The following is a 13,482-nucleotide window of genomic DNA, read 5'->3' as shown; positions in this document are numbered from 1 at the left end:
ATTAACATCACGTTCCGCACATACGAACTAACATACACTACGCACGACTGTACATGAATAAATACTGGATATTGGCTTGTGTGTTGGTGTGGACTTGGAGCTCTCTCAAATTAATGTTTTCTTTTTTTTTAGGAACTCAAATAGATCATAAATGTAGATCTAATTTGTTTTGGAAGATGGTTTTTAGTGTTCTTGTTGTCTTTGTTAAAAGAGAGAGAGAGCGAGAGGACAGGTACGATAGGTAGGTACGATCATAGAGTATTACGCAATAATCATAATCAACAATCAATAGAAATAACAATAATGATAATGATAATGATAATATTAATTATCCAATTGGGCTATGTGGTACGTTACGTATAGATAATATAACTTTGTTACGACTCTGGATATGTTTCCAACATTAACATTTATGGTACATACAAATAGGACTTGAATAAATTCTTCAAAAAACAACAGTTGTACTCGTTCTATGTATATATATATATATATATGTATGTATGTATGTAAATATAATTAAATATAATTGATATTTGGTATTTTGTTTGTATTCTGGTTTTTTGTTTTGTTTACTTTTAGCATCAACTGTATGTAATCATTACGTATAGTACGAGTATGTCTAGGCCAGAGTAGGTCTCATAGTAGTTTTGGTATGTATGGTAGGTACATTCATTAATATTAAAGGTAATGTAAATTGATTGTTTGCTTCATTTTACCCTCTGCCCCCACTTGCATATACAACATTTGATTCATTCGATTTAGCTTTGCTTTTTGATCTATAACATTCTTTCCATATTCATTCAGTTTTCCTTTCAGTTTCACTTTCGAGTTTCGAGTTTAGAGATCTACAACTTTGGCGGCGGTTTAAGATTAAAATTCATACTCTGCAGCTGGGCTTTGTAGCGCACATTGTTGAGATTCTGAGTGTAATTGTAGCCGTAATGGTAGCTGCTGCTGTTGGTGGTGCTTGGATTGACGTACCCGAATCTGAGCGAATCGGCTGGGGCCTGGGCCCCGCCGATTTCGTTCAGATTATATTATTGACTGAATGTGATATTGAGTGACGGACACTTTCGGACGTTGGTGTGGCTGTGGCTGATGCTGTTGCGTGCGCCATTCACCCGCAACAGCGGCACCGGACTAACCGTGCCGGATACGGAAGTTAATTGTCTTACCATGCCGGATCCCAGCTGCTGCAGTATGCCCGATCCAGAGCCGAGTGGACCCGATGACAGCACCGTCGACTGGCGGCGCGACCTTATCGACTGCATGCTCGACGACAACAAGAACGGAACACTGCTCGAGGTGTTCGGCATGGAGCCACCCTGTTTTTGGGAGTACAATAAAGGAGATTTCTTTGGAAGATTAGTCAGGGCTTGCCATATGTCAAGTTTGTTTATCTGGATTGGATTTGAATTAGATTGGTGGATGCGATTTCGGTCATACTTATAGAATAATTAGATTATTATTTTAATAATTGTTTGTGCTATGTACAAAGTATTCGTGGTGTTGGTGTCAGTGTGTCAGAGTGTGACGAACCCAAGACATAACTCATGAGTGGCTCTCACAGTTGAGAAGTAGAAGTATACATTTAGCTGATTGTGCAACAAACAAACAATCAAACAATCGAACAAACAAAGCAACAAACAAACAACAAAACGAAACGAAAAGCAAACATTTCTTGTCAAAAGTCAAACTTGAAACTCAATTAATCGACAGACAGACATGGCAAAGAAACATTGATACAAACGAATATGAACGAAGAATAGAAGCGGTACGTGAATACCCACAGAGTTATGTATTTAAATGGATATAGTATGTACATATGCGAATGAATACATGTACGTACATACATACATACATTTATTTATGTGTATGCTTATTCCAAATTATTCAAGTACTCAAATCAGATTTGGTCTCGCCGACGAAAGGAGGAAGAGATGAGATGGTGGTTTGTGGGGTTGGGGTTTGGATAAGGGGCCGGAATCAAATGAAATCAAATTACATTAACATAAAATTTAATATCAGCATACTTGTGTTTGAGTGTATGTTTATGTGTGTGTGTGTGTGTGTCTGTGCGTGTCTAGACCTTAAATAGTCGAAAGACAGAATAAGAGAGTGAATGTGAGAGTAGGTGGTGAGCAAGAGAGCGTGGTGGAAAATTCAAAGAAAATTAAATTGAAAATCCGAAATTATGAAACGTGTACTCACGATCATGCTCCGTGCAAGCTGCGAATTTTGTTTTATTTTATTGGATACGTATAATCGATTTTATTTGATTATTTTATTTGGTTTTTGTTTTTTGTTCGTGTTCGCACATGAAATGAAGAACGGAAAGTACATTCATGAAAAAAACACAGCCTTTAACGCATATGTACATATGTATTGTATCTGTGTGTCTGTATCTGTGTAAGTGCCAGAGAGTGTGTGTGTTTTTTGGCTGGTTAAAGGAACAGCCCGGAGGTTAAACATGATTCCACTGCGCTACTGTTCAAAAATTCAGGAACAGCAACGAAAATGCACACAAAAATTTGGCTTTTAATTTCTTTTCTGGTTTTTTTTAAGACATAAAATTACAGAAATATGTACACATATTCACACATAATACGTATAGTGTCCATGTGTGTGTATGTGTGTGTTTGAATTTTGTTTTCCTGGAAATGAACGCAACATGAACAGAGTGAAATGGAAAGGAAATCAAATCAACATTGAGCACGATCTGGACATTTAATGAATAAGTAGGTAGAGGTATTTAGAGTATTTAGAACAGCATAGAAAGGTATTGGATTGCATAGTATATAGTATAACCATCCACTGCTGTGTTTTTTGTTGTTGTATTAGCCACTGATGGAAAATCCTTCATTAAGTCTTCATGGGCATCGTCTTCGTTTAATGGCCCTTCGATGTTAGAGACCAGCAGTAAATTGGCATTCCGTTTCATCAATCATCAATAAAACACTTTATAAGATTCAATATTCAATTGAACTCTTATAGCTATGAAATAAATGCTTCTTTCAAGGTACAAAGCATACACAATTTTCAACGCAATATTTCTTTCGAAGCCCCAAAAATGACGGCGCTGTTGATGAGTTTTCCGTTCTCCAATTTGATAAGACTCTGCACATCATAACATTTACATCTTTGAACATCATTAATATTCGTTTGGGCCTCTCTTTAAAGTTTAAACACTTGGAACACAAAATGAAATACGTAAGTAGGAAAAGAATGTAACATGAACACCAAAAACAAAAAGGAACAACAAAATCGTATAGAATCGACTGTAATATGTACACAATACGGGTTATTAGCATAAGCTTCCATTTGGCCTGGCCGGAGGCGGGCAAGACCCAGAGAGATAGACAAAGATGTACAGAGTGAGATGCAGACACAGCACTTCGCTGTGCAGGAACAACACAAAAAACACAACGAGAAATCAACAAAAACAACAAAGAACAAGTTATAGACAGGAAGGAGACATTAACAGGAACAGAAACAGTAACACATATGTATGTGGGTAGCAACAGCGGAGCAAAATGCATGAAAGGGCAAACCAAAATCAAAACGGATAGAAAATTAAGTAAAAATATAAACCACAGGAAATATGGAAACAAAATCCATTCATTTAACAGCACAAGAACGAGTACGGATACGGATACGAGAACGAGAACAGCAACGAGAGAGTTTCAGACGGCAAGTCAAATTCAAATTCAAATTCAAAACTCAGTTTTCAGTCTCAAAAACACACATCAAAAGAGACGCAGCGAGTGACGCGTGCGAGAGAGAGAGAGCGAGACGAGTAGGTGAGAGCAGGCGAGCAAACGGGTTGAAAATTGCTTGGAAACGTTTTGAAACGGAAACGGATGAACATCATCCAGAGTGCACGCAACTACCTTTGGCATTCAGCTTTTGGTCATGGATGTATGAATGGACATGGACAGAAACAAGAACGAGAACGAGAACCGTGGCAAGCTTGAACGAGCGTGTCTGTTTTTGTTGCTTTGCTTTGAGTGTGTCTGTCTGTGTGCGTGTGTTTGTAGAGAGAAAACAGCGAGACAGAGTTGAGTTTTGTGGTGTGCGTTTTGGAGACGACAACGATAAAAACAGTAACAACGAGACAGACAACAACGAGACAAGCCAAAGTCCAATTCGATGCTAGCTTCATGATGCCCACAACTCGCACAATAACATCATACGACCCGAATACAAATAGGTCAAACCATGTCTGAATATTTGCTTATACTCTTGCAGGGGCTATGGCTTTTGATTTACTAAAATTACTATTTGATGAAGGATGGAGCAGATGCCCGTTCAGAAGACATTGCAATGGAATATTCTTGATATTCTTCTCAACAAATTAAAATCCCAGCAAGGGTATAGCATCTTCGACGCGGTCGAAGCACTTGGGTGTTCGACATGGTAGAGGACAGACAGATTTTCTTTGTTTTTTAGACTTACAACATATACCGAAGTCGAGGGCACCGATAGGCTCGATCCAGAGCTACCGCGGGCACCACCGTACTAAATGTTTTAGAGAGTGGAGAGATCGAATGACCCCGATGAAGAGGACAACGTTATTTTGTTCATTTTGTGTGTCACATGTGTGATGGTGTGTGGGTTTTGTGTGTGGGGAGAGTGGAGATAAGAGATAAGAGAGCGTGTGTTAGAGCTTTTGTTGCATGTTCCCTTCATAGCGTTGTGGGTTTTTGGAGACGGGAAGTTTTAGGGGTTAATGAGCTAATCATTTATATGAGCTACATTTACAACAAAAAATCAAATGGGAGGGAGAAATAAAATGAAACGGAAAAGTCAAACTGAAACGAGAACGGAATGTTTCTTGTCTTGGTTTTGTGGCAAATGTTCGCTTCAAGCAGCTTGTGGTGGCAACTGTTAACTGTTAAACGGTAACTGTAAACTGTAGACTGAAAATTAAACACGCTAAAACGCTACGCTAGGCGCTATAGCTATATGGCTATATGGCTATAAGGCTATAAGGCTATAAGGCTATCGCTATTGTTGGATATGGTTAACTGGTTATATGATGACACATGGGCTGCTGGAAAAGCCAAAAACGAAACGAGGAGCGGACTCAAATGAAATTCCAATAAAACGATGAGTGACTTTTTTTGTGTGACCTTTTGCGGCCGCCGTAAGCCATTTGAAAGGAAAGAGCCCCCGAAATGAAACAACGAAAGTGAAAACCACAACAAACAACGGCGGCCGCAAAAAGAACGACAAAAAGAATGGAAAAGAAAAGAAAAAAAACGAAAAGCAACAAATGAAAAACCAAATTCGAAAACGAAAACAAAAACTGGAACTGGATCTGAAGGCTCGCCCAGTGGCGTGGCAGACACAAACAACTTACAGTTGGCGGTGACAAATTGATGGCGGAGCCCCGTCGCTCCTGTGGCCCAATGCTCGAGTGGCGGCGCGTCGGCAGGCCGCTGCCCGGCGTGCCGCCCGGTGATGAGGCGCACGAGGGCGCAATGCGGATCTTGGGTGTCATCAGCGTGTTGTCCGAGAGCCGTCGATTGGGGAACACGTTCCCAACGCGCAGGAAATTGCTATCCGGCGACGATGGCGAGCAGCCGAACCACCAGCCACCCAGCATGCCAGACCCTGTGGCAGAAAACAGAAACAAATATACATATATACAGCAGATACAATGTAGGAGAGGGAGTGAGGAGAGAGAGAGATCAGATACAATTACGTGCACGCTGACAGGGCCAGCAGCAGCACTCGGTGCTTTGTTCCCAGCTAATTAAGTCTAATAATGCTCGCGGTCTCGAGGCCTACAAAACAGAGGCACGTAGCACGTATCCCGTAGCCCGCAGCCACACGCACTCACTACCAAAAACCACCGAAACCCCAAACGGCGCCCCATTTCAGACCTCCACCAGCTCCACCCACCATCCCACACAGCAATCCTTCCCTTTTGCTGGCTCTGTCACTGTCAAGGACATTCGCACATTTTGCGGTTGCGGCCGCTGCACATGACTCTTGTTGGCTTGGCTCCCTAACCAGGCTCTGACACCTGGCCTCCCCACCCCCTGTCCCCCTGTCACAGTCCTCTTCTGGCTTTGGTTGGGCCACCAGTCGAGGCACATTTTGTGGCAATACATGGCGAAAGTTATTAACTTGAATGTCAAGTTTATCCATTCACTTTTAGTTTATTTGGGGTTGCTTGGAGATGAGCATGAGTTGAGCTTTGAACCAATTCTAAAATATTTGCATGGCATTTTCTTTGAGCTCTGAGCAGCTCTTAATATTTATCAAAAATGTATCTACTTTTTCAGGCTGTAATGGTAGCTTCTAGGAGTTCCCTTTCTCTCTCTGTTGAGGGTGGATTCATCACACTCTTGTCTACCCTTAGTTCTGTACGAGTATCTACCGAGTACCCTCGTTTATCAGCTATTCTAAAAACAAAGCAAACCATTTGCAAATGTTGCCCTTCTGTGCTATCTTTTGAGAACCGCAACTGGGCCCCAGCCATGTTTGTTTATGCGTCCCACAGAGCAGCAGACTCTCAACCCTTTTCAAAATGCAGCTGCCTGACATGAGGCTGGCTCGCTCAGCTTACAATTGTGGCAAATTGTTAGTTGCCAAGAAACTGCAGGAAGATGCGTGTAGAGTACAGAGTACAGAGACTGCAGCAAGCTGGGTATAGAGTACAGAGACTGCATGGTGTATGGTGGTCAGGGCCAAGTCGTGTCATGTCTACACGCAATTAGGGCCATCATAATAAATCATCGTTAAGAACAAAGGTGCGTTAGGCTGCGGCTGTGCTGCGGCTATGCCGGATAATGACTGCCTGCGGGCAACGCTTTTAGTTTTCATTTTCGGTTATTATAAAATTAATAATTTTCCTAATAACACAATTAAAAGCCTCGCACAATGGCCACACAATGGAACAAGAGGGAGAGTGCGAACGATTGCTGATTAGAGCTTCCGTCACGTTCGATGGATATCAAATTGAAATCACGCCTAAAATTTGCAATTATAAATGACCGGAGGCCTCACAATTATGAATATACATAATAGGGCTAGGGCTACTCTCCCACTACTTACCGCCAGAGTTCTTGCGGGCCATGTCCTCGGCGCTGGAGGTCTTGCGCTGATCTATGCGCAGGTTTGGTATGTTGAAGGGCGGCGCATTCATGTTGTCCGTCGAGAATTGATGGCGCAGTGTCCGGTGTCGCTCCGGCGAGGCCATCGACAGGTTGTCCAACTTCAATTTGTTCCGCTGCTGTCGATCGATGGCCTCCAGCATCTGTTGCAGCACCTGGCCAAAGAGAGAGAGATAGAGTTGTATCCTGAGTGGCTTCAGGGGAGAACTGGGACTTACTTCAAGCAGATAGCAATAGTGTTCGAAATTGAGTGCCGGATTGACGGTGTGCGGTATGAGCAACGGCAGCACATTGGTGGCCATGGTCTCCACGCTCAGGCCGTAGGATTTGTCCACAAACAGCTTATGATAGATGCCTGAAATCGAAGAGCAACAGTGAGACGAGACGGACTCTGGTGATAAGCTCTTTGGCTCTCCACAGTGCGTTTCAGGATTTGCGGATTATTGCATGCGGATAGCCACACAATGCTGAAACGCACTGTTCGTTCACACACATACAATCGAATAGTCATGTGTCTGTATGCTGTATCTGGCTCGCAAATTGAGTTTTATGCAAGTTAATTAGTTTTTGGTTATCGGCAAATGGCTAACAACAATGCGAACTTTTGTGTGTTTGTCTGTGAAATGAAACGAGGCGGCATTGTCTGGTTCAACTTACGCACAGTACGCATGATAATATCGGGATCGGGTATGCGAATATTGGCCAGCAGCGGCAGCACCTCCTCCATGACCTGCACACAAGTTACACAGAAGATTTATTAGTTTTTAGCACAGTGGATTACTCACCTGTGCCCGCTCCATGCGGTCCATTACACGCTCAATGCACATGAGCACATTCTGCACTATCTTCGGATCGGTGATGTTCTTCTCGAATACCAATTTGACCTTGGGCAGGACCATGCGGCGTATGGATAGCTCATCGATGCTGTCAAACACATTGGCCACAGCCACAACGGCGGCACTCTAAAGCAGCCACACAAAAGCAAACCAAATGGAAATTCATGAGCTTGGCATTTTCTATGGCCTGTGAGTAGCAGTTAATTAAGAAACTGCTGCTCGTAATTACACAATCAGCCCTGTCAACCCATTGCCAGTCTCAGGAACTCATTTGCATAGCCAAGAAAGCCGAGAAGAGCACTCACCTGCACTTGTATCGTGGATCCGTCAAAGGAACAGAATAGCATCGGCATTATATCTGTGGTGACATCCTCCGGCTTTGTCTTCTCAATAATCAAATGCAAATTCTCGAGTATCGTAACGCTTGCCTGAATGGATTTCGGTGTATTGTAGACGATTCTGAATGGCAGAGGGACAGAGATTAGAAGCGATATGCCACAGATTTGATTAGATAAAAGTTTTGCCCGTGACTTATGGCCGGATTGCAGATGGAAAGGAATTACTAAAAATAAACGCATTAGTCCGTGTCCTTGTTCGTGTTCGCATCCGTGTCCGTGTCCGTGTCCGTGTCCTTTGTGGGTGTGTCGTGTGGAAAACTTTTTCGGCAGGGTGTCAATAAGCGCCTTACAAGTGGCCGAAAAACTTTTGTCGCCGCCCAACGCCAGCAACTTTCCAGCAAAGTGCGAGCATAGTGCGAGCGCGAACCAGAGCTCACCGGAGCTCACCGGAGTCGGAGCTCCACGGGATCTCCGGGCTTTGTGTGTTTCACTAATTTATGCACGGCTGCCACAAAAGGTGAGAGATGCCACCACGGCATCCCATAGTAGTTGAGCTGGGAAAGTTTGCAGCTTCCACTTGAGCTCTATAAATTACAATATGAACTGTCGTGTTGCCCGCCCCAGTGGCCCAGTGCCAGTCCCAGACCCAGACCCAGTGCTAAGCGCAATAAAATGTCTTGAAAATTAAATAACAGAAAAAGTGTCCGAAAAGTTTTTCAATTGTTTAAGCAAACAGTTGGTGGAGATCCACAGGATCCTGGAATACACAAATGGAAAGTGGGAAAAGGAGAGAGGGAGAACACCCCGGAAGCTGCCCCAAACAATGAGAGGATTCAGGAACTACTTACCGCCGGACTTTGTTCAGTTATTTAAATATGAATAGGGGAATCAGAATATGAATATAGATATAGATAAGGGTCGGGTCGGGTAATCGTGTTTAAATGAATGATTCTTAATTTCTGTCGTTGGATTATATTTTAGAGTGCTTTTGGCTAGTGATTTCTGACAAAGGCGAGGTTAATGTGGTTGAAGATTGAATTAATGCAGTCCATTTAATCCCTTATCAAAAACATAATCCAACAGCTAGTTGAACAATTATATCTAAGTTATTTTGATAGTTGAATCTTCTCTGTTACCATCATTTAGTCATCGATCTGATATCATTTTCATATTCCCATTCTATTCTGTGACCTTCAGCTCAAGTTCTTGTTCCCCTTTTGGTGTCCGCCTGCAGCTCAATTTGCTTTCCTTTTCAGCAGTTTCAAAGCTATTCATGAGTCGCTGGCTATACAAAAGTATTACTTACTTCATTGTGGCGGACATTAAAGCATCGTACTCGAAGTGAGTGGCTTCCTGGACAAAGAGCATGACGGGCTGCAGGACCGCGGCCAGGACCTCGTTATTGTTGATCTCCGACTTGAGCATTGGCCAAATGGTCTGCCACCAAAGTTTCTGCAGAAAGAGAAGGAACGAAAGGGAGAGACAGAGAGAGAGAGAGAAAGAAGGTTGCATAAAAGTGGGTGAACAGACACAGTCATTAACTAGTCTATGGCATTTCAATTGCCGATGGTAAGCTGTCATTAACGGTGTCGGACAATGGCCAAAGCCTTTCCACCTTCCGCTCCAGGTCCATTGTTGTCCGAGTTTCTGTTTCGTGCCTGTCGCTGACGGCTCGGCGGTGGCGGCACCCTGCGATGTCCCCTGCCCTATGCTGGGAGCCAGAAAACAAAAGGACACTCGTTTGCAGCAACATTTTTGCAACTGTCATAAAACGGCTCGTAATTCACAAATTGTTTCGCCGTAAAGCGCACAACTTGGCGCCGGTAAATGATTAATGCGCTGTGCCGTCTGTTCACTCTCCTTCCCCAAAACCCAAAAAAACCAAAAAGAAGTAAAATAAAGTAAACCCAAAAATGGCTGCATCCGTTTCCGGCGAGAGTCAGGATACAGGAGACAGTAGACTTACACGTGGTATCACCGGCATGGCCTCTATCAAGGTGGTCTTGTAGAACTGGGACTTCTGCTGCGTGTCCTTCATGTTGACCACGTCCAGGAATTTGAGAGCATTTATAGCCGGATCACTGTGGAAGATCCAAAAGAACATTAAGCCACAGCATCGCATCAAATTAAATTTAATTTCGCCAGCTGCCTCGTCAGTTTGAGTAAATATTGTACGAGTGACAGCAGAGACTTTGTTGAATATTAAAACCCACTCGTATTTCCAACGAATAATTTGTAATCGCTTTAAGTGCTTAATTTCAGTTTTTCGCGACGAATTGCTGGACTTGGATTAGTGATTAAATGGCAGGCAATTAAATATTAAGCTCGAAAATTCAATTCAAAACAAGAGAGAAAACAAAAAAAACCCAAACCCAAAATTAACTAAACAAAATATTTATGGACGAGGGGACGCCAATTAAAATATTAAGCAACACACCCCGCGGGCGTGGCCACAACTTTCTGTATGCTCGGAATTTTAAATACTCGTATATTTCATTGTTATGTAAATGCAAATTGCTGAAATTTAATTGCCAAAAAGTGTTTACTTTCGACCACATTCCGGGCATTCCGCCGCACCCCCTTTTCGGTCGTGGCTAAGTCTGTTATCTGCGGCGGAGCAGGCCAAGAGCAGTCCTTGACGGGGGAAGTTGCTCAGAAAATGAGACATTCATTTCTATTATTCACCGCTAAGCAGAAAGTTGCAATGTCAAAATCCCCACAGTGCGCTTTGTTAAACAATGAAACTTAATCGAATTACGTATGCGCCGTGTTGCACGCGGGCAACAGATGCTGTCCAGCTGTTTTGCCCACCCTTCTTTGTCGACTTAATCAGCGCAACCAACCAGGCAAAATCATATTTCAAGTTTGTATATCCATGCCTCCATGCTATACCTAAGAGTCGGGGGCTGTGGCGGCATAAGCGAGGAAAGTTAGCTTGCCACTGATTGCCAAGACACTCGAGCTATTTGCATACGCTGCTAAAAACGCGGAAAATGTTGACAACATTTAAATTAACTTCAAAGTGCTGCCACCAACCTGACTGACAGACTGACTGCTTGCCTGGCCAACAGGGGAGGAGGGAGAAAGGCGAAAGAGCGTAGAAATGGAGGCTGCCATGGAGGCGGGTAGATGGTGATGACGATGAAGCCGGAGGGAAAGTGAATGGGAGTAGCACGCTGTTGCTGTTGCTGTTGCTGTCTCTGTAGTTGATTCTGTCAGAGCCGCACAAAGATGGGCATATCGAAGGGTATACCAAGCTGAAGGTTGACTCAATAATTCTCAAAATCATAGACACAAAACATGGTTCAGATGCGAAGCTTTCTACCCTGAGAGGGCCCTCCTCGTTCGCGGATTCTGTAGTTCTCTCCAGCATACGGTATCCATTGGCTGAGTTGGCCTCATGGAATCGTCATCTGTGCTGGCATTGCCACTTCAGCTTCGGCAACCAGCATCATCTTTAGCTTTGTTTGTCTAAACGCGGCACGCCTGCACGCCCGGGCACCCACCTACCGCAGATCTCTACAGGAGGCTGGCTGCTGGAACAGCTGCTGTCGTCATAAATCCCAGAGTCAGGCAGCAAGGCAGGTCCTCGGAGATGCCTCCAACTGCCACTCGAACTCAACTACTACAGCACAATCAGCTGAAAAGCTTCCACTCCAGCTTCAGCCTTCATTCCTGTTCCCTTTGCAGGGGCTGCCATTCATCTCTTACCCGCCGTGTAGGATCTCTACCATTCACTTTGCATTGTGTATGTCTTTCAGGTCTGATTACCGTTTTCATTTGGCAAACAGACGTAATTAAAGTGTGCGTGTGTTGGTTCAAAAGGTGCAAAAAAATAAAGAAGTGAAACCTTCAATTGAATTTTAGCTACAAATTGGCTTAGAGATTGCGTGTACCAGCACCACTACAACCACCACTCTCCCCTTTAGGTGTGTGTGTGTGTGCTTTCAGCAGGTGTCAATTACATTTGAGAAACTCAAACAAAAAACTTTGCGTTGAAAAGCTGCACAAATTGCTATTACTCTGGCGACTGTTACGTTTTAGCTGAAAGTTAATTAATTTATCCACACTCACATGAAGTACTTGATCAGCTGCAGAAGCTGAGCGGTGGGCCGTGCCGTTGCATCCCGACTGGCCATGCGCGAAGTGGCCTCCTGCAGGGCAATGGGCAGACGAGGCATCAACTTGTGGACCATGTCATCCAACTGAGAGAGAGAGAGAGAGAGAGAGAGAGAAAAGGGGGAAAGTGTAAGCATAACCGAAATAAACTTGGCCACAACATTAGAAACCACTTGAGGACAAGCAAGTCCAATGTCCCCAGACAGGACGAAAAGTTTTAATGACAATCGCCTGAGGGGGGCGAATGGGCGGTCGGCTACAGCTACAGCTACAGCTTCTTCTGTTGCTCCGCTCCACTCCGCTCTGTCACCTGTCCGCACAAGTGGCAAAATAATTAGAGTTTCAAGTGGACTTTTTGATTACATTTGCATTTGACAAAGCTGCGAATCTAATTACAGCGGGCAAACAAGCCAAACTCAAGAGGGGGGGGAGAGCGAGCCCAGAGACGCAGTCAAGCGTAGCAATTCTGGAAACTTTTCATCCAACCAATTGGCACTTGTCCTTCAATCTGCCTTCATCCCCACTGCTATTTACGCACCGTTTCCATTTGCTTGGCATAGTTGGAGGTGGAGTTTCCGGCCTGTATCAGGGGCCTGCCATTGTTGAAGACCGCACAGATCACCATGCCCAATGAGAACATATCGCTGAGCAGACTGCACTTGGACGTTGACTGTGTTTCGGGTGCTAAAATCAAATCACAATATAATCAAGATCATCCGAAATCAACGAAACAACAAATGAATGTTACCCATAAAGTCCAGATTCGGCTGGGCCATCTTTGACACCCTGTTGCTCCACGGCGGACACGGAATTGAGCTATTCAAATCAGTCTCATTCATTCTTTCTGCAATGCGAATATGAATACAAATTGCCGTTTTCCCCTCTCTCCACACAGTACAATTCATTTCAATTTGTCCACTACCTCGTCGAGTAGTACTCACCCACATATTCCATGCCGGCCAGCTTCCATATACCGCGTTTGGTTATTAGTACAGAGGATGGACACACATTTCGATGAATTACGTGACCGGAATAGTGAAGATATGCCAGGGCCTCCGTCAGCTG

General features: G+C 43.8%; 1 protein-coding gene across 5 annotated transcripts in view; it reads right to left on the bottom strand.

Moving 5' to 3' along the window:
- Positions 1-13,482, bottom strand: part of LOC117894019 (SCY1-like protein 2) — a 30,317-nt gene that overhangs the window by 3,842 nt on the left and 12,993 nt on the right. The window contains exons 5-18 of one of the 5 annotated variants that reach the window (XM_034800855.1): positions 13,359-13,479; positions 13,166-13,261; positions 12,956-13,101; positions 12,373-12,503; positions 10,265-10,379; positions 9,605-9,750; positions 8,266-8,419; positions 7,910-8,086; positions 7,782-7,854; positions 7,343-7,479; positions 7,066-7,279; positions 5,363-5,616; positions 4,456-4,518; positions 1,176-1,355 (exon numbers count right to left, since the gene is read on the bottom strand). In XM_034800855.1, the coding sequence (XP_034656746.1) occupies positions 1,176-1,355; positions 4,456-4,518; positions 5,363-5,616; positions 7,066-7,279; positions 7,343-7,479; positions 7,782-7,854; positions 7,910-8,086; positions 8,266-8,419; positions 9,605-9,750; positions 10,265-10,379; positions 12,373-12,503; positions 12,956-13,101; positions 13,166-13,261; positions 13,359-13,479 (2,007 nt within the window). Of the gene's footprint in view, positions 1-556; positions 1,356-2,211; positions 2,230-4,455; positions 4,519-5,362; positions 5,617-7,065; positions 7,280-7,342; positions 7,480-7,781; positions 7,855-7,909; positions 8,087-8,265; positions 8,420-9,604; positions 9,751-10,264; positions 10,380-12,372; positions 12,504-12,955; positions 13,102-13,165; positions 13,262-13,358; positions 13,480-13,482 lie in introns of those variants that run through there. The other 4 variants (XM_034800857.1, XM_034800853.1, XM_034800856.1 and 1 more) reach the window with 4 other exon arrangements.

This window comes from Drosophila subobscura, chromosome J (genome assembly GCF_008121235.1).
Source record: "Drosophila subobscura isolate 14011-0131.10 chromosome J, UCBerk_Dsub_1.0, whole genome shotgun sequence".
NCBI classification, from domain to species: Eukaryota; Metazoa; Arthropoda; class Insecta; order Diptera; family Drosophilidae; genus Drosophila; species Drosophila subobscura.
The sequence above is the reverse complement of the archived record's forward strand: the minus strand, read 5'-3'. Positions and strand labels throughout refer to the sequence as shown.